Genomic DNA, 21,744 nt, shown 5'->3' with positions numbered 1-21,744 from the left:
CAAATTTGACATTTCTGTGGGAGTCAGTGAATCGAAGAACTGAGGTTTGAACTGAATTATGAAGTGTTAGGAGGGCAAAGTTGGTGGTGAGTATGGGGGATGGAATTAAGAGAGTCCTAGTCTGAAGAAGTGGCGTGTAGAACGAAAAGGCAGAGTGGAGCAAAATGAGGCTGGAACATTAGGCAAGTACTCACATTAGGGACATTGTCTCCACCCCCAAATTGGCAAGTCATTTCAACATTTTAAACAAGTGGTGGGTCTATGACCCACAAATTTTCATTTTGGTAAGATGGTCCTGATGGCATGATAGGAAAAGGACTGGCGATGGAGCAAACGTAAAATTCCAAATCTAGTAGACTGAGATTTTTGTAATAAGATCAACAAATGTTAGCTTGGATTAGGGTAGTGGCAACAGTGCTGAAGAGCTGATATTTAATAGTGAATATTTAAAAGATAAAATTAAAGCAACAGAGATAACTGAAGGGTTGTACATAGGGAATGAGAGAAAAGGGTGGTGAATTATTTGCCAGGATTCTGACTTAAGAAACTGGTTAAGTAAGTGATCATTTGAGATAGAGAAAAAAAATCATTTGATGTTGACCAGTTTTGGGAGTAAAGGGTGAGTTCCATTTTGGCTATGTGGTACCTCGAGGCAATTTTATCCTTATAAACAATTTTATCCTTATATAACTCTAGTTAGGTAAGTAACTAGACTAGTGGAAGAAATTTTTGAAGCACTAGTATATTTGAAGGTAAAATTTTCGGGCTCAGTGGAGGTGTATATTACACAGATATTTGGCTAAGCTCCAAAGAGGACTGAACTAAAGGTTAGCATTTGGCTGGTTCATATTTTTATGGAAAGTAAATACAAAGATGGTAGAGAATGAGACTGCATAGTGAAGAACAGAGTGGGAAGGAAGTCTAGGAGTGAGCCCTAGAGGGCTGGGATTTAGGATGAGACAACTACAGAAATTGATGCGCAGCCAGTGGGAGAACTAGGAGAGGGCCCCAGAGAAATTATATTTAAGTATATACTTAAATCATCTTTGGGCCATGAAATTAACTTGGAATGATATTTAACACAATTTCTGCTTCTATCTCCTTCCACCAACCCACTATAGTATTTAAGTTTTCTAATTTAATCACAAACAATGATCACCCAAATTGGAAGCATCATCTTTGAATTTTCTTATCCTCCAAGCCAGTTGCTCTCACAAAGCTCATCAAAACCTTGCCTCAAATAGTGTGGTCTTCTTGTCTTACTGCCATGTCTTTAAAGACTCTCCTGGACAGCAACTTATGTTCCCGTCGCATACAAGAGTAAAGCCCCAAACATCCATCACGGAGTACCAGGCTTTGACACGGAAAGCACAGTAACAGGCAGGAAAAAGGGGAAACAAAGTTTAAGCATATAAAAGCTTCCCTACAAACTCATTTCAAATTGAGCCAGCAGTTTACTGGCCCCCACCCCCAGGACTCCAATAATTCCTTCGTAAAATTTAATTATACAAATTGCAGTTACCTATATGCCTCCCTCTAAATCTGCATTGTCCAGGATGGTTTCCCCTGGCTGTATGTAGCTATTAATAACTTTAAATATGACTAGTGCCAATTGGGATGTTAAAATATAAAATACCCCCTGGATTTCAAAAACAGGCATGCAAGTAAGAATGTAAAATCTCAGTACTAAGAATACTGATTACCTAACTCAATTGTTTTGGACATACTAAATGAATCAAAATTAGTTTCCTGTTTAAAATTGGCTATAAAAATTCTTTAAATTACTAAATGAGTACAGGATGGACCACATCATTCATCATGTATGGCCAGCTCCTAAAATATCATAGAAAAACACAGGAAGCAGTTTAATGTGTGCTTTTCATATCCACACTGCATTACAGGCCCCCAAACATTTTTTTCCCCCCACAAACACTCTTAATGAAACAGATTTCAGACGGCACAGCTCACCAGGAAAATGTGAATTTGGGATCACTCCAAAGTGAAAAACCATGGTGTTATTTCCCCAGAAACTTGACTTTGTCACTGAAGCATGAAGAGCCATCTCTCCCCCAAATAATTGTGCTCTGGCAAAACCAAACATTTACCAAAACACATTAAGCAGTCTTCCCTTGTGCTACTACATTGTGGAGATGTTTTTCAAAGGATTTTTCCAGGGAAAGCTAAAAATGATGAATTTGTTGTAATGAAAGCAAATGAAGTACAAGTTCTGTAGTCCCCTCCTTCCACCAAAACTATGCCCTAAATTTAATCAATTTAGTGACAAAGTTGTTTTCTGTTTTAGTACTTCAGGTTAGACAATTCAAAAGGGATAATGAGGAAAGGGCATACAAAGAACTTGTTATAAGGCACTTTATTAAAATAAAAGTGCTTACATCCCTTTAATGTATTAATCTATTTCCTGAATAACATATGGAATATTTAACAAATACTGTACACCAGTTCTGTCCCTTATAATAGTAGGAAAACAGTATTATTTTACTAAGTTTTTTCAGTCCTCCCAACTTCCTTTTACATTTTTGCTCACCATGGTATTGCCTAATAGCATAGTTCTTTAAAAAAAAAAAAAAAAAAAGGAATTTCTAGCCAGTGTCTTCTACTAGAAATTGCAAAATGCTACAGAAACCATAAGACAAATTCAAATAAGAATTCCAGGTAACTTAAATTAACACGAGTTTTGAGAAAACCATTTTTATTATCATCACCACCCAGCCTATTTGTGCTGGATTATGTACCAAATGGCCAGATTTTCTAAAGAACATCTACATAACATTTCTTTCATGTTTCAAGAGATGAAAATAACTGTACAAGGTTAAGTACAAAAGTACACAAGACAGTGGACACCAAAAATCCATGTATGAGATTTTATCCCATCTGCAGCTTTTATATATTTGAAAAGTAGAATTCATTAACTAAAAAATATTGTCCTTCTATAGTCAAGTTTAATGGAAGCGGGTTTAACCTGATTACAACACTAACACCAGTATCACTGATCTGATATTTACAAAAAATCATATTTTTCAATAAATTAAAGTCAATGCAACACCCATGCAAGCTAGAATACCAGCTGTTTGGTGAACAAGGACCTGACATCAGAACCAGAGTCTATAAAAGTCCCAAGTATAAAGTGTGATTTTCTTCAAACTGTGTCCATTCCTCGCATCGACGATGTGAAACCCAATCCCATTCCTCTCTGTGTGTGGGTCTGTGATCTTGCCATTTCATACTGAGCGTCTAGATTTCTGAATACTTCTTCCTGCTGTTTCAATGTCTTGTAACTTTCTTCATCAACGGAGCTACATCCAGCTTCATCTTCACTCTAAATAACAGATACAAAATATACTATTAAAATGAATTCACCTAGAAATAGAAAGTGCTTCTCACCTAAGAAGTACTAGTAGATCACATTTCTGCAGTACATATTTGACCTCACTTAGCTTCCATTCATTCATTCAGCACCTATGGAATTCAAGGCAATGTTCATTCTAGGTACTGGGATAGAGCAGGACATAACAAAAATCATTCAGTGGGCCCAAGAAAGAACATGTAGAACATGCCAGGGACCTGGTGGTGCAGTGGTTAAGAATCCACGTGCCAATGCAGGGGACACGGGTTCAAGCCCTGGTCCGGGAAGATCCCACATGCCACGGAGCAACTGAGCCCGTGCGCCACCACTACTGAAACCCGCATGCCTGTAGCCTGTGCTCCACAAAGAGAAGCCACTGCAATGAGAAGCCTGCACACCGCAACAAAGAGTAGTCCCCACTCATTGCAACTAGAGAAAGCCCGCGCGCAGCACTGAAGACCCAACGCAGCCAAAAATAAATAAAGCGTCTAGGGAAAAGTAAAGTAGAAAATAGGGGTGGAGTTTAAACCAAATATCCTTTCAATGAAAAACCAACTCCCTTAGTAATAACCAATATCTGAACATTTGTCGACCTTACCAGGTTATTGTGTAAAACCTAAAACCTTCCTTGGGACTTCCCTGGTAGTCCAGTGGCTAAGACTCTGTGCTCCCAATGCAGGGGACCTGGGTTCAGCCCCTGGTCAGGGAACTAAATCCCACATGCCACAACTAAGAGTTCGCATGCCGCAACTAAAAGATCCCGCTTGCTGCAACTAAGACCTGGCACAGCCAAATTAATTAATTATTAAAAAAAAAACCCACAAAAAAACTCAACAAAAAACTTCCTTGAAAAAAATTAAGGAAGTCCGACCCCACACTAAGTACAGTTAACCTTAAATGGGCATTTTTTCTTTTTATACATCTTTACTGGAGTATAACTGCTTTACGATGTTGTGTTAGTTTCTGCTGTATAGCAAAGTGAATCAGCCATATATGCATACGTATATCCCCATATCCCCTCCTTCCTGAGCCTCCCTCCCACCCTCCCACCCTCCCTATCCCACTTCTCTAGGTCATCACAAAGCACCAAGTTCATCTCCCTGTGCTTTGCAGCAGCTTCTCACTAGCCATCCATTTTACATTTGGTAGCGTATATATGTTAATGCCACTCTCTCACTACGTGCCAGCCTCCCCTTCCCCCACCCACCCCGTGTCCTCAAGTCCATTCGCAACGTCTGCATCTTTATTCCTGGCCTACCACTATGTTCATCAGTACCAATTTTCTAGATTTCATATATATGCATTAGCATATGGTATTTTTCTTTTTCTGACTTACTTCACTCTGTATGACAGACTCTAGTTCCATCCACCTCACTACAAATAACTGTTTCATTCCTTCTTATGGCTGAGTAATATTCCATTTAAATGGGCAATTTAATTAATTAATTAATTTTTTGGGGCTGTACTGGGTCGCCATTACTGCATGCGGGCTTTCTCTAGTTGCAGCGAGCGGGAGCTACTCTTCCTTGTGGTGCGCAGGCTTCTCTTGTTGTGGAGCACGGTGCGTGGGCTTCAGTAGTTATGGCGCACGGGCTTAGTTGCTCCGCGGCATGTGGGATCTTCCTGGACCAGGGATCGAACCCGTGTCCCCTGCATTGGCAGGCAGATTCTTATCCATTGTGCTACCATGGAAGCCCTAAACGGGCATTTTTTTTTTTAATTTTACATCTTTATTGGAGTATAATTGCTTTACAATGGTGTGTTAGTTTCTGCTTTATAACAAAGTGAATCAGTTACACATATACATATGTTCCCGTATCTCTTCCCTCTTGCGTCTCCCTCCCTTCCACCCTCCCTATCCCACCCCTCCAGGCGGTCAAAGCACCGAGCTGATCTCCACTATCTATCTACCTTACGTTTGGTAGTGTATATATGTCCATGCCTCTCTCTCGCTTTGTCACAGCTTACCCTTCCCCCTCCCCATATCCTCAAGTCCATTCTCTAGTAGGTCTGTGTCTTTATTCCTGTCTTACCCCTAGGTTCTTCATGACATTTTTTCCCCTTAAATTCCATATATATGTCTAAACGGGCATTTTTAAAAGCAAATTAATTCCTTCTTACAAATTTTTTTTTTAATTTACTAAGACAAGCTTATGATTTTGAACAAGGTTTGCTTAAGGCATAAACATGCAGTAACAATCAACAACTGTTTTATTTCTTATGTTTTGGCCGTGCCGCACAGCATGTGGGATTTTTGTTCCCCAACCAGGGATTGAACCCACGTCCCCTGCAATGGAAGTGTGGAGTATTAACCACTGGACCTTCAGGGAAGTCCCTCAACAAATGTTTTAATCAAATTTAACAATTTGGTGCTTCCCTGGTGGCGCAGTGGTTGAGAATCTGTCTGCTAATGCAGGGGACACGGGTTTGAGCCCTGGTCTGGGAGGATCCCACATGCCGCGGAGCAACTAGGCCCGTGAGCCACAACTACTGAGCCTGCGCGTCTGGAGCCTGTGCTCTGCAACAAGAGAGGCCGCGATAGTGAGTGGCCCCCGCTTGCCACAACTAGAGAAAGCCCTCGCACAGAAACGACGACCAAGCACAGCAAAAATAAATAAATAAGTTAATAAACTCCTACCCCCAACATCTTCTTAAAAAAAAAAAAATTTAACAATTTGTATTGTTGACTAGTGATGATAATTTATTGGTTAATTCTGTGAAGTTAATCTAGAGAACACAAATGAAAGAGCACTAGAAAGTACCCAGACACGACACATCACTGAAATAATGTTTAAGTTGAGAACCAATGTTACCCTAAAAATATAAAATAACATGAGCTTTATTACAAAGTGTATAACTCACCTTAATACCCATTAATTTCCTAAATTTGACATTTTGGTCCTTGTTTCCGAAATTCAGTTTCTCCCATATTTCAGCAGACTGGGATTTGTCCTGTTAAAAAACAATGAATTCTTAGCATATGTAAAATTTAAATACCTTGTATTATGATACTAGATCTTTCCATAATATAGTCTTAGTAGAAAAACAATAGCATTTATGGCATTCCACCAATGGAATTTATAATTATCTTAATATATGAAAAAAAATCTAAGCTAAGGAACCAACTCTTTCCCCTTAATAAATGTAGGGCAATATTGGTTTTCTTTGAAAGCCTGACTTAGATTGTGCATTTTTTCCCCCAGAATTAATAACTGTAGCAAATTAAATTATTCCAGTCAGGCTCTCAGAAGGAAGATAAACCCAAACTACTCATCTTTTCCAATCCAAATTTGTTTTTCTAAGCTGAGGAATCAATGACAAAAAAGGAGAATAAGAGAACTTACTCCTTCTTTCTTGCCTTGCCAAAGCATTTTCCTTTTTTTCTCTTGTTCAGCAAATTTCATTGGATTCACAGCTGCTGGGTTGTAATAGCTAGGTACAGCTATTCCGGTCTCTGCCAAAGCTTTAGCCTGCAAGGCTGCCATTTGAGCTGCCATAGCTATCTGAGGAGTTACTTGTGTTCCTGATGCCAACAGGGCAGCAACATTGAGCACAGAACCTCCGGTAGCTGCAGCTGCTGAAGAGGAAATAAGTATGGATTTTAACCAAAACCAACCTCCTAATTATAGTAATACATTATTTATATATAAGAGCTACTAATCTGCAAAAAGGCAGAATATTTTCACCAAACAGAAAATGACTGTGTTAAGCTTATAAAGCAGTAACATTTTAGCAAACATTTATTTAATGTATTCATCTCTAGACATTTCTGTATATGATCCCTTATATATATATATACTTAAACTTCACTTAATCTTAGGATAAAGAGAATCCTGCAAATAGGATAAAGGTGTATGGTTTCAATGGAAATGAACTATAGTGATTATAGCTAAACTATTTTTTTTTTGGCAGTACGCGGGCCTCTCACTGTTGTGGCCTCTCCCGTTGCAGAGCACAGGCTCCGAACGCGCAGGCTCAGCGGCCATGGCTCACAGGCCCAGCCGCTCTGCAGCATGTGGGATCCTCCCAGACCGGGGCACGAACCCATGTCCCCTGCATCGGCAGGCGGACTCTCAACCACTGCGCCACCAGGAAGCCCCTGTAGCTAAACTTTTAACAAATTGACTTTTCTTTGTATGGTCCTTTATAGCTCACAAAATGATCTCACAACATCTAATTTGAAACTCACAAGAAATGTTTAAAACTATTAAACAGGTATTATACACACTTAACATACTAGGCCCAAGTCCTATAAAAGTTAAGTGCCAGATCTGTTACTTCTACCTTCCAGATTACATTTCATACAGGCTCTCTCTGATTACCTTTAAATCACCCACAGGCAGTGTGTCTGTTATGGCTAAAAACTTGATTTTTAATAGTTAAGACATAATAGTTCAGATCATCTTTAATAAACTGTATTTCCAAAATCATAACTAAAAGACATATGCAGTGATGGCTAAACTGCTACATGAACAAGAATAGTCACTATTCACTTTTCAAAATTATCTACATTGACCAAATCAGAAATACAGTGCAAAAAAAGTTTTATGAGGTACAAAAGTAACACTAAAAATAACATTCACAATTCAATTAATAATTTACAGCATACTGATCTACAGCATACTGATGGGTAGAAGGGACCACTCGTGATTCTCTTCCTATTACTTTTCCTGAACTTTTCAAATGTTTTACAAAAAAAATGCCATACTTCCATAATAAAGAAAACAAAAATTACCTGCAGCTATTTCCTGTTGTTTTTGTTTTTCAACCATTTCCTTTTCTCGCTGTTCCTGTAATTTCTTTGCCCTTTCCAACCTGTCAAAGACAATTTAAATAAAAATATCAATATAAAGCCAACATTTATCTCTTTATGTATACATATGTAGGCATAAAACACTTTATATAGAATTTTAAATAAATTCAATACCTTCCCCAAATTGATATCTGCACGTGGGAAAAAAAGCAATCATTCTTAAGATGCTATCAGTCACAATTAAATAATATTTCACTACTAGTTTTAAACATTTTTAATTTCACTGAATAGCCAGCAACTCTAGTAGCTTTTTTTTTTTTTTGCGGTATGCGGGCCTCTCACTGCTGTGGCCTCTCCCGTTGCGGAGCACAGGCTCCGGACGCGCAGGCCCAGCGGCCATGGCTCACGGGCCCAGCCGCTCCGCGGCATATGGGATCCTCCCAGACCGGGGCACGAACCCGTATCCCCTGCATCGGCAGGCGGACTCTCAACCACTGCGCCACCAGGGAGGCCCTCTAGTAGCTTTTATATACAGTTCCCACAGAGAATCATTAAAATGGTTAAGAGATAAAACTTATTCAATCTTCATCAGTACTGGTTACAGGAGTAAGGATAAAATTAAATCTTGCAAATTGAGACATTGAGAAAACATATTGAAAGCTGAGTAAATCTTAGGGTACATGCAATAATTTATAGAATTACCTAAATGCTTCTAAGGGAGGCTCATACAGGATTAAGGCCAATCAAAACATGCAGATGATTTTTATATAAACAGACTTTATTAGTCTCTAAATCAGTGAAAATTAAAAAGCCAAAAATAAAATTTAAGAAAGGGCAAGCAAATCCTGCCATTCTCTGTAATCTAATAAAACGGGGGAAAAAAACTAAATATTAGAAAATTACTTTTAGGAGGTAAAGAAATTATTAGCAAAGGAACTGGAAACGTGAAACACAAATTCATCCCCAAACAAAAACGAATTCTGATTCACACTAAATTCACCACCAAATACACATACTAAACAAAATGTGCCGTCAAGTAGGTATCTATCTGGTGTATAGCAAATGGTAAGTAATGTTATCTTCACAATGAGTTCCTGAAAGAGAAAGCCCTTTTCTTCCGAAGATTCCTTGATTTACCAATCACAAGTTAAACACCACCCTCTCCCTCCTTTAAAGTAGTATAAAGGGGCAAGGATTGGGGAAAAAGTTTTTTTGGGGAGGGGAGCAGTGGGCACTACAGGTAGAATACAGTAGTAGAAAATTGACATTTGCTTTAACAATTGCTGTAATTTACATAAAAGGAGGATAACAATCTATAATTTTGTTCCCTTCTATTGAGCACACATGAAAGAAAGACAAGTAGTACAGCCTTGAATTTGTCCTAATCAGAAAGAAGTTTCTGATTAGGATTAATGTTAAAACATAGGTTCATAAATAAAAGTATTTCCAAAGCAGTTTTAAAAATTGTCATCTGAAAATCACTAAGTAGACTAAATTAAAGTTTTAGATGCTAGTTACAGATTCAACTTTAGTATAATCCAAAAATTAAAATACAATAAACTTAAGAGTAAACAAGAATAAACTTTAGGGCTTAAAAAAATTCATGATCAAAGTTAATGGACCATTCTTTATAAATTAGTTCAGATACTGTGGAAAATTATTTCCTAATTGTTGATTTTAGTTTCAGTAAGAAAGTAATTGACAGCTACTGGCTGTATATTTCAAATGGGCACTGCAGGTTTGGAATCAATACCATTCACTAAGGTGAATGGAATGAAGAAGGGGTGAGCTCACACCTTTGCTGCTGCTGCTGTTCAGCTGGAGTTTCTGCCAGGCTGGGTTCACAGGGCAGCAGCCCATCAGGTTACATTGTGATAACTGTATTTTTGTAATGAAAAACAAAATACAAACTCAATTTCATAAAGAAAAAAAAAAATCAAAATCAGAGGATTTTAGTTTTTTAGAATATGGGAAAACCTGCAAACAAGGGCTTGGATTTTACTTTACTTCTTGTCTCTATGAGGCAGTTCTTTCAATGGTTTTGCAGATTTCAGTTAGACAGCCCTGCTGTGTGTGGTCCCACAATCACCCATCTTTGAAACATTAGAAAATTTAAAAATACAATGATCTTCCTATGCTATCAAGCAGTAAAAACTTTAAGATCAAATGAACTGGCTTATTATTCGCCACCTTCAAAATAGGAAAACTACTGACAGAATTCTACTTATTGTTTCAGAGACTTTTCTTAAGGAAGAACAAAGAAAGTAAAGACAAAGCAGTTTTAGATGCGAAATTAACAGAGTTCTTAGATCACATTTAAGATTTTTTAAAAAGTTCCAATGTCCAACTGAAAATACTTATGAGTCTAGACTTGAGAAAAATGAATTAGTTAATCATGAAGAAAAAAGAGAAACTGTTGAAGAAATACTCTTTCCAGTTGTGCAAATAAGCAAATTAAAGATGAGAATTAACAAACCACTTAACACAGTTCTGTATCACAAAACTGCCACAGTAGTTATGGCTAGATTTAATTATTTGAATTATCCTCTGAAAGCATTCATATTTTGTCCATACAATTGAGTATCTACCTCAAGATAAAAAGGAGAAAAAAATGTATCGAATAGAAAATATACGCACCTCCTAGCTAAAGCTTCTTGTGCATCCATTGCTGTGTTTCTACCTCGGAAGGGAGGTGGGCTAGGAGTTCGGCTTAAACTTCTACTAAATCTTCTCGGTTTTTCAATTCTCTTCTTTCTATCTCTTTAATAAATCATATTTTACATGTCTCAGTATGGCCAAGTAATAATTATTTTATTGAATCAAAATAAATTATAGTTACATAGTTCAATAAAAATTAAACTGGTCTAGGAAATATATTTTGAACCCTTTCCTTTCCACCTCTGTTGTACACCTTCCATAGGCACCCAAGTTCCTTGTGTATAAGACTAGTTTCTATAAACTCACTTAACCATCCCTGTTTCAGATGGACATTTAAGTTGTTTCCAATCTTTTGCTATTACACCCAATGTTGCAAAGGCTAGACTTGTACGTTAGTCATTTTACACTTGTGCAGGTCAATAGGATAAATTCCTACTAGTGGGATTGACAAGTTAAATGGTCCTAGTATTCTAATGTACAGTGAATTAACTTATAAATGTTTTCAAAAATATAACTCACTAAAACAAAATTAGAATTAAAAAGTCATTGATTAGAATAAAAGGTATCAGTGGTTAAAACTAGAAATGCCATCAATAATGACCCGAATTGCCCAAATGGTGATTTAAAAAAAACAAGAACAACAAAAAAAAAGGTAATGAATGGTGAAATTACCATTTACTTTAGATTGACTAAATCTCCTAACTGGTAAAGTTCTATTTAGGCAACTATTACATACTAAAACCACTGATTAAAAACTGAAAAAATGATCAAACAAGTGACAAACCAAGTTATTATAAGCCAAAGTACACTTTTACCCATATTTCATTCTTTTATAGACTATTTGACTTAATGAACAATAAATTAACAAAGAAGCTTTCACATTAACTTTATTACCAGTATCTGTGAATACAGATATAACACACTATTAATAACTAATATTAGTAGAGAATAAACATATTCTCTGAATATTTATAATTAAATGCTCTTTACTGTATTTCCTGCCTAAACAAATTAAAATTTCTTTCCAATCAAGACAAGTGTGAATTTATAAACTCATCTTTTTGAGTATCTGAGAGAGTATAACCAGTACGGTGGATTAAGCACACGTACTGACTTTGCATTCAGATGCATTTGGGACCAGGTCCCAGCTTTACCATTTAAGAACTGTATGATATGGGGCTTCTTGAGCAAGTTACTTAACCTTTCTAAGCCTGACTTAACAGACCCTGTGAGGGGCCTATTTGACTGTATTCAAGAGGATGAATACCTACCGACTTCTACTCCTTGTCCTACTCCTGCTTCTACTCCTATGTCTGTGTCTTGATCTTGAGCGGGAACGAGATCGGATCCGACGTTTTCTCTCCCTGCTTCTGGATCGTGATTTCTTCCTCTCTCTGCTTCTGGATCTTGACTTTTTCCGCTCCCTACTCCTGGATCTTGACTTCTTCCGCTCTCTGCTCCTACTACGATGACGCCTGAAATTCAAGTACATAAATTTGTAGCTACTTACAGGGAACACAATAAACTGATAATGTCAAAAAAGCAATGTTTCCTACCCCAATTTAAGATTCTGTTTAATAGCTTGAAGTCTACTGCCGAACCAAACTATTTCTAAGAGTAACAATCAAGTTATTCTACTACTGAAAATTTTTGACCAAATCTGATACCACACACACATTCCCCACAGAAATCCGCAATACATGTTGCAGACACTGGTTTCTTAAAACACAACAAAAGAGCCACAAAAATTTGAACCATGACCCAGTTTCTCAAAAATCTTTTAACCCATACCTAAATAAAACCTAGATTAGAGTTCAGCAGCAAACAAATCCTGCACCAGCAATGTAAAAGGATTATGATATTGGCAAATTATATAAACATAGTCCAGCAAAAATTTTTCCACTGTGACAGACAACTCGAAGTTAAAAATACCAATTTTCTAACTAAGATTGTTTTGGGTGTTGCTCCATTAATGCAAACCTTTATGTAATTTAGGAGTTCTTTAGAAGGCATTAACTTAGGAAAAACTACTTACCTTTCACGAGACCTAGACCTTGAATGACTTCTGCCTCTTGATGACTTTCTTTCTTTGCGTTTGTGTCTGTCCTCACCATTTTCAGATGAATTTAGCCGCTCTCTTCCTTTATCAGAAGAATGCTCTTTGTCATTATGTTCCTCAGACTTGTGTTTCTTAGAGGATTTATCTTTGGATTCATGTCTTCTTGCCTGTTTTAAGAAGAAGTTGGTTCTTTCAGGAAAATAGTGCAACAAAGAGAGTTAGTATGGGTATCAGTAGCAAAAATGTTGTGATGCAACATTAGTAACCTTAGGAGTGTGTGGCAAATTTAAAAAAAGATCTAGTTTCACATCACCCAAATGTTGCAGATGTATATTACTAATTTTACTTTTTCTTTTTAAACCCCCCCAAATGCAGTTTCCACCCCCAAATACTTTCAATACCACAATCAAAACAATAACTTTCAATGTTAATAATATCGGAAAACCACTACTTCAGAAAGAGGAATCCCTGATGTTTCTTTTATCTAAGAGGGAAGTACACATGTATCAAAATTTTTTCAATTTTCCAACAAACCTTTTAGAGAAACAGACATGTATATACAACAACTTCTAAATCCAGAGCACGTAATATTAAGTTTTAAAAGTTAACAATAACGAAGATAAGGACACAAAGAAATGCACCAGAAAAATGCATTTCCGATTAGGTAACTAAGTAAAGTTAACCTAAGTATTAATATCTTCCAGCAACTTCAAATTATACGCAAAGTTAAGTGTCCTTTTTATAGCTACACTGCCGCATCCTTTCTTAAAGACGGCTCTTGATTTTTCTCCCAATCCTAAACTGTGAAGCAATCACTTTTCATCTTGCAACATCCCAACAGGCTTGGAGTTCTATTACACTTCATGTACCTAGGGTAGAAAATGGCAACCATATCTGTTTTAATTTTTATGAAATCAAACTAGGTGTAACACAATTAATCCCCCTACCATTATAATACATACTTCCCCCATATTCTGAATGATTATAAAACCCACGGCTTTTGCTTTCACAACATATGCATTCAGAGACTGAGCTAAATTAATTGTATGATCAAGTCTCCAGCCTACACTCCCATACTGAATTAGGAAGTGCTAAACATTTGATTTCCCCACATTAAGATTTGTCAAATCCATCTTGTAGCTAAAGCTTAAAATCCTGGACATTTCAGAATCACAATTTTAAAGCTGGAAGGAAACTCAGATCTTCTAATTCCCCTTACTTTATATATGACTAAATTAAGATCTAAAGTCACAAAGCTACATATTAGGAGAGGTGAACCCAGACCCCATATTCTTCTGACACCCAGGCCACCGTTCTCCACCACAACAGGACACTTAACTCATGCTTCCCAGAACAGACCTTAGCATATTTCCTTCCACTCAAGATTAACTTTTCTTAAAAACAAAAAACTTAGTCAAACATTTTAGAACATGCATGGTGATACATCAGAAAAGGATCATAGTCTGTAATTTATTATTTTGCAGGAAAATAAGAGACCTGGAGACACAGCTAAATTTTAGTTTCAATGCCAGTTCTCCATATGAGCTTATAAAAAAGACTATTTCTTTGATTTTGCCATACGGTGGCAAACTGAAAAATCTTTAAGTGGTTATTAAGCTTGCAAAAGTTTTAGTTTATTTCAAACCAGCTTTCCAAACATAACATTACTATTATTATTTTTTTAAAAAACCATTAAAACCCTTAACTGATTTAAGATATACTTAAGGGAAATAGGAGTTTGAATGACTAATAGTTACCTTATCATGAAGTAGGCTTATTATTTTGCTATCTGAGTCTGCAGCGTCTTCAGTTCAGTCTCTTCGCGCATTAGCACGCTGAGTATGATTTATTATAGAAATGTTATCATGTGAGCTAAACAAAATAGTCATTTTCACAAAAACTCTCCTAAATTAAACTTTAACAGAGCTTCCATTAGGGGAAGAGGTGAAGTCCCTGCCCACAGTTGTCTAAGGAGTCCCTTGCCCAGCCCCCATGAGACTCTTCTCCTCCCTTTTTGGCTTCTACTTCTGCTCTTCCTTGGTTGGCTCATTCCTTGTCTTCTCAGGTGGGCAAGTTAACTCCTCTGCAATACAGCTGCTGTCTTTCTTTATCCTCAAGTTTTGTGTCACCACCATCTTTCCAGCAGTCCCTCACTGACACTTTTATTTCAAAATTCAGTACTATTCTTAGGGAATCAAACTAGTTTACAAATGAAAAGGGACTCTCATTATCTTCCATAAAGAAAAAGTAGCCCATAGATATCTAGAGTATTGCTACTTAAAGATGACTGCTATTTAAAAATCCTGAGCAGCTGTCAGGCATAAAGAGACTCGGGACCTCAGATTAATGGAAGCTCTGTGTGACAGGCCTAAAAAACCAGTTATATTCTTCATATGAAATTTTTATTGTGAATATTTTCACAACATAACATTAATAGTTTTTGAATGAACTTTTCATATAAACAACTATCTTCTTGAAAAATGATGAATCCAAATCATGCTTATTTTATAACTGAATTAAACCTTTTAAATTTCAAGTTTTGGTACTTACCTTGACAATATCATATATTCACACAAACATTTCTACCAGATACTTTACAAGTATTCTAAAGTGCCTATTCACTACAAAGTGTTAATTACCTCTTTGCTTCTGCTCCGGCTCCTGTGTTTTCTTCCTTCATTATCTGTGAACACACAAAAATTCACCATAAATAACAGTACAGAAATTCTCAGACACAAATTCCAAGACTCGTACAAAGAACATTTCTGGCCACTTGCCTAACTAATCTATTTACTAGTCATCCTCTAAAGCCTATTTTTTTATGGCAGGGGTGGGATTATTCTACTACAGTAATACTTCATGTATCTGAAATAAATCAAGCAATCTGAGGAAACCAGAATATAATCAAGTAAGTAAGCAAAAAAAGTTCCACAAGTCCATGTTCCATGACACATGACAAACAGACTTTGTCTTCCAGGTGGTCACAGATTCTTTTTTTTTTTTTTTTTTTTGCGGTACGCGGGCCTCTCACTGTTGTGGCCTCTCCTGTTGTGGAGCACAGGCGCCGGACGCGCGGGCTCAGCGGCCATGGCTCACAGGCCCAGCCGCTCCGCGGCATGTGGGATCTTCCCGGACCGGGGCACGAACCCGTGTCCCCTGCACCGGCAGGCGGACTCTCAACCACGGCGCCACCAGGGAAGCCCCTATCACAGATTCTTTATATTTTACAAAACATTCTGTCCAGTTCATCTTGCTTCCTATTACATTGCAAACTTATAAATGGTCTTATTAGAGGAAAACAATTAAGAACAAAAGGAACAAAAAATGCAAGAGAAGACAGGTTGAATTATATTTGGTGTCTTATAAGTAGTCAAAAAGATGTTACAGTTTAGAAAAATTCTCATTAAAAAGCAGTTATGATACTGTACAGTTTCAAACATATACATAAAAATTACACTCGAACCATTTTGTAGGCGGACTATCTGTGGGTGCAAAGGATAAATAACCAGAGCCCAGGTCTTGAAACTTTTAAACTCATTTCTATTCTATCTCTCTTTTAACTACTTAAGTACTGATTTACTAGCAATACATCACGCTTTCTATGCCACATCAGTCTAGTTAAAAAAATGCTCCAAATAAGGAGCATTTCAAAACACTAAAAACTCTTGCTTTCAGAAACATTTTAACATTAAGTTAAAAAGAAAACCAAGGTTAAAAATGTTCTTGTAACTTACATCAAAGATGTTAAATAAGTTCAGAATATACCACTGCCCAGACTACATCTTTCAAAATATTGTTTTGCCTATGTTTAAAGGATAAAATTTGAACATCTGAGGGATAATAGTTATTGTGACACAAATTTAAGCATACATTTTGTCTTTGACAAGTTATAAAATTCCTGTATTAGGACACTTGTATTCCTCATAATTGAAAAATTCTCCAGAAAATTCCCAATGCACTTTTTTTTTTTTTTTTTTTTTTGCGGTAGGTGGGCCTCTCACTGCTGCGGCCTCTCCCCTTGCAGAGCACAGGCTCCGGACGCCCAGGCTCAGTGGCCACGGCTCACGGGCCCAGCCGCTCTGCGGCATGTGGGATCTTCCCAGACCGGGGCACGAACCCGCGTCCCCTGCATCGGCAGGCGGACTCTCAACCACTGCGCCACCAGGGAAGCCCCCCAATGCACTTTTCACTATCCATTTCTCAATGGGAAGAACACATATTAATTATATCAGTAAACTTATGTCTTACACATACCTGACTTTCGTTTTCTTTCTCTTGACCTTGATCGTGATCTTGAATAATGATGTTTTGAGGCTCTGGGAGAAACAGATATATCGGACTGCTCTTTTTTCTTATCTCTATCTGGGGATGTCTTTTCTGGGGCTAGTCCATCTCGTTCTGTATCACTAGCCTGTAAGTTTAGAGAAAATGGTTATAAATTCTTAACTGCATTTAAAATGTTTCCAATTACTTAAAAGAGAAAGTAGGAAAGATAGTTATCCTTGAGTTTTACAAAATTAAAAAATAAAGAAAATCAAGAAATCAGAAGAACTGATTTCCAAGTAGCTAAATATGCTTTGTACTTGCGAAGTAGGCACGAATAAATTAACAATAAATAAATTGACTAACCTAATACCAGAGACACATGTAACTGAATGGATGTATCTTTATTTTTTTTAATCATTATTTTTATAACTTTCAAAACATTGGGGGAAGGGGAAAATAGGACTCCAAGTATTTCCAATAAGTATTCAAGCAGAGAAAATAGAGTCCATTTTAGATCTATGAATTCATTTAGCTGACTTTACCAATACTTGTATTTTAAATTAGCATAAAGAGGCATTTAAAAATAGCTGTTAAAGTTTAAAAAGACCGACTGTAAAATCTTAAAAAGCAAAGAGAATGTTTTTAGATTAAAAAAAAAAAAAAAAAACAGAAAATTAACTTACCTATCTGAGAACCCAATCTTAATTTCATTAACCCTCTTTAATGCAAGCCCCTTGGCACAGTGCTGCTGCAAAATATGGTCTGCCTCTCCTCACATATGCTCTGGGCTATGGAAACATTAAGTTGTTTCTGCTTTAAAGCATTTTATAAGTTATCACAATATAAATTTAAAAAAAATTAAAATAGTCAAGAGAACACACTCTTTCCCAAAGACCTGATTTACCTAGGAGAGTAGGTTCCTTCATGAAATTGATTTAAATGAGTCATAGAGGGACTTCCCTGGTGGCGCAGTGGTTAAGAATCCGCCTGCCAATGCAGGGGACACGGGTTCGAGCCCTGGTCCAGGAAGATCCAACATTCAACGGAACAACTAAGCCCGTGCACCACAACCACTAAGCCTGTGCTCTACAGCCCGTGAGTCACAACTACTGAGCCCGCGTGCCTAAAGCCGGTGCTCCGAAACAAGAGAACCCACCGCAATGAGAAGCCTGAGCACAATAGTAGCCCCTGCTCTCCGCAACTAGAGAAAGCCCTTGCACAGCACCAAAGACCCGAAGCATCAACAATCAATCAATCAATCAATAATAAGTTTATTAAAAAAAAAGTCATAGAAAAAAGCTTCAAGGAGAAACTAGAACCTAAATGTTCTCCTGAGTGAGATTCTGATAAAAGGCAGGGAAAACAGTTTCTGTAATATGTGGAAGGTGGACACTGGTGACCCATCTAACCAGACAGGAAATACCAAAATAGTCAATACGCCTGGGGAGTTGATTACTTACCACATGAGTTAGCAAAGTATAGCCCTTGAGCTAAGAATGACTTACATTTTTAAAAGGGTCGTTAAAACAAGCAAGCAAGGAATGTGACAGAGACTGTATGTTGCACGTGGTCCACAATGCCTAAAATATCTACTAACTTGCTCTTTACAGAAAAAAGATCTGGATTGGGTAAATAGTGAATATACTATACATTTTCAGCAGGAGAAATAATCACATGATAATGAACAACTTCCTTTAGGAAGATTAGTCCAGAAAACAAACACCATGTAAACTAAATGGGGAGTACTTTAACAAATGAAGTGTGAGAGGTCACATTATTTTAACAACTATTTTCTGATGGTCAAAAATGCACCTAACTCGATGTTAGACTTCAGGAATAAAATAATAAATTAAAAGGGAAGGATTTACAGGTTAGTTAGGATGAAAGACGTATTATGTGTTACTCCTCTAACAATGCTACCAAAAAACCCAGTAACAAATAGGACGAAACACCTAATTACTGGGGAGGCCCATTCCAGCACACATGCTTCTCTATGTATGGGTGATTTCTGGAATCATAAAATTTTTCTGCAGAAAGGCTCTAATCTCTTCGAATCAAGCTCAACTTTCTCATTTCACAGATGAGATCCAGCAACATTAGCTGACTCACATAAGATGGTACTCTCTTTGCTGTCTAATATTAATACATGACACTACTTTATCACACAACTAAAGATGATTCTGATTTTCACAACTAACATTGGTCATTTTCTTTTATTCTTGTTCTCATCACTATTCTTTTTTCTTTTGGGGCCTCGCCGTGTGGCACGTGGATCTTAGTTCCCCGACCATGGATGTAGCTCGTGCCCCCTGCAATGGAAGCGTGGAGTCTTAACCACTGAACCACCAGGGAAGTCCTCATCACTATTCTTTTAATTTTTGAATTTTATTTTTTTTATACAGCAGGTTATTATTAGTTATCCATTTTATACATCTTAGTGTATATATGTCAATCCCCTCATCACTATTCTTAAGGATTATTTCTGACAAGTCTATGATGTGCTGTGTTGGTAAAGTTACACTTAGTAAAATGCCCTTAAGGGAAGGCACTCTGTAAAACGGGCTAATAACTCACACCGAAGAGCCATTTTCATCTGTAAAACACACTACAGGACAAAAACCAAAACCACTGTATCACTAAACAGATATGAGTAATAGGGGGCCACTTAGCTCACCTGAAGCTTTTATTTCCTTGAGAATATATTATAGTAGCGTAACAAAAATATCCAAATAAAATCGATTATTAAAACTTCCCTGAAAATATCTAAGATTTCAATTTTGTACGGACCTATGTGTAAATCTTAAGTGCTAACTGCAAAAATGCCCCTCACTCTACCATTTATTCTATTAGAAAAACACCACGGTTTCTTAAAATTCACATCATCTTTAAAACCCCAATGGCACTCAAGACATAGTATAAGAATCTTTTTCCAGTGCAAAGACGGCACATTGGACTTAATACTAGGCCAAATCTCGAGGGGATCGTGTCTTTTTATTGAACAAGGCGCTGCAGAAACGAATGTGTGAATTTTTTAATATTTGAACCCAAGTAAAATAATACTGTTCTTTCAAGTAGATTAAGAGGCCCAAAACACTAGTTAAACAAAAAAATATTTAAATCGATTATGTGCCCAACTGTTTGGACAGGGGTTCTAAATCGGTTATCAAAAATTCGGGTCTAAATCAAATCAATTAGGTATGGGGGCGCGGGGGGCAGGGGCAGACGATTTCTACTTCCAGATACCCCAATGATCAGGATGAGTAATCTACGAGTTTTCCGTTATTCTTAATAGTCCTATTTATCTTCGAAAACGAGAAAACACAACTTTTTAGTCAATGGAAAAGAATGCAAAATGTTTGCATTTTTCTCGTAACCGGTAAGTAAAATGAAGTAATCACACAATAATGCGAGCCATCAGGATTGGGCATCTTATATCCAAAGTACGCTTAATTTCTCAGAAAACGTAATTTAAGAACTGTAGCTTTCATTTAAAATTAAACGGGCCCATGAAGGACTCTTAAATTTAAAGTAACAATGCCAATGTTAGGGCATTGATTATGTTTCTCGAAACCTTCAAAATGATTACATCAGGAGCCGCTTCGGAAACGGAGCATCAGTCAGAATTCGTAGCTCCAAAGACTTCTGATTAACTCGAATTTTTACTCCCTTCGAGAAACACGTTCCCTAGATGCTTACTAAGGAACAAACTAAGGTTTACACGGACGTTCACCCTAACCGAAATTATGCAGCTAAAATCATCTCACTGAGCGTAGGCAAAATAATCGTTACAAGACCGCTTGCTCTCTTCTCACGTTCTACCTCTTACAGGCACCTCTTTTTTGACCCCATACTTTTCAGAGACGACCCCTGATCCCTTTTCTCTCTTCCCCAGCCCTTTCCCACCGCGAACATAAACGCCCAAGCCCTAACGAAACTCAATATCAAACACCAACCAGAGTGAGTAAGCAAAACTGGAGTCAGTTCTGTGGGACAAAAGGAACATAAAACTGGGAAAGACATGAGGAAAGTTCTGGAAGAAAAGACACTCCCTGAGGCTCCCCACCCCCATCGACACCGCCTTCTTTCCCCCTCCCTACAGCAGCCAGCCATGATGGCGGACGCAGAAGAAGGCCGCGGCGCCATCTTGTCCACACACTAGCCCCGACAACAGCTCTGGGAGCCGTTCATCCCTTCTTTGCAGAGCAGCAGAAAAATATGCCTGACTTTAGACTCAGATTCGGCACCTACCGCCATAGTCCAGAGTCCTGGCCGCTACGGCGGCACCTCCACTTGCCGCTCTCCACAGTACCGGCCGCCTAAACGCTTCGCCACAAACTGAAATCGCTCCCGCGAGAGACCCGGATGGCACAAAGAGGCTAAGACCCGGCGCCTCGCACAGCTTGCTGGGAGAAAAAGGGGTGGTGATAAGAGTTTCTGTAGCAACGCGTTTCGACGGTGATTGGTTGTTCTTTTGAAGGGGGGTTGTGAGGCCGGGGAGGGGGGCGGGGCCTAGAACACACCCTAGAATGCGCAGCTCGGATATCGGAATGGGTGGAATTTAGGGTGGGGCGACTTCCTATTTCGATTCTAAAGCAATCTTGGCCTCCACTGGCCGCCGTAAAAGGGGTTGGGCTTGGTGTTCTC

At 37.8% G+C, this 21,744-nt stretch overlaps 1 protein-coding gene across 4 annotated transcripts; it reads right to left on the bottom strand.

Moving 5' to 3' along the window:
• Positions 1 to 2,693: 2,693 nt before the first annotated feature.
• RSRC2 (arginine and serine rich coiled-coil 2) lies at positions 2,694 to 21,500 on the bottom strand. 4 transcript variants are annotated; one of them, XM_081251954.1, is made up of 10 exons: positions 21,349 to 21,500; positions 17,089 to 17,245; positions 15,474 to 15,517; positions 12,811 to 13,001; positions 12,047 to 12,250; positions 10,755 to 10,877; positions 8,100 to 8,179; positions 6,709 to 6,941; positions 6,227 to 6,316; positions 2,694 to 3,337 (listed from the first exon to the last, which is right to left on the bottom strand). In XM_081251954.1, the coding sequence occupies exons 1-10, from the start codon at positions 21,352 to 21,354 to the stop codon at positions 3,158 to 3,160; spliced, it is 1,308 nt and encodes a 435-aa protein (XP_081108080.1). In that variant the 5' UTR covers positions 21,355 to 21,500; the 3' UTR covers positions 2,694 to 3,157. The 4 variants fall into 4 exon arrangements, with proteins under 4 accessions (XP_081108080.1, XP_081108081.1, XP_081108082.1 ...); XM_081251955.1 differs by having other exon boundaries at positions 6,709 to 6,938; XM_081251956.1 differs by lacking the exons at positions 17,089 to 17,245; positions 21,349 to 21,500 and adding an exon at positions 14,592 to 14,669 and having other exon boundaries at positions 12,811 to 13,023.
• Positions 21,501 to 21,744: the final 244 nt, after the last annotated feature.

The sequence above is a fragment of the Mesoplodon bidens genome, assembly GCF_964165515.1.
Source record: "Mesoplodon bidens genome assembly, chromosome: 13".
NCBI classification, from domain to species: Eukaryota; Metazoa; Chordata; class Mammalia; order Artiodactyla; family Ziphiidae; genus Mesoplodon; species Mesoplodon bidens.
Note: the sequence above shows the minus strand (reverse complement) of the source record. Positions and strands in the feature narration are given on the sequence as shown.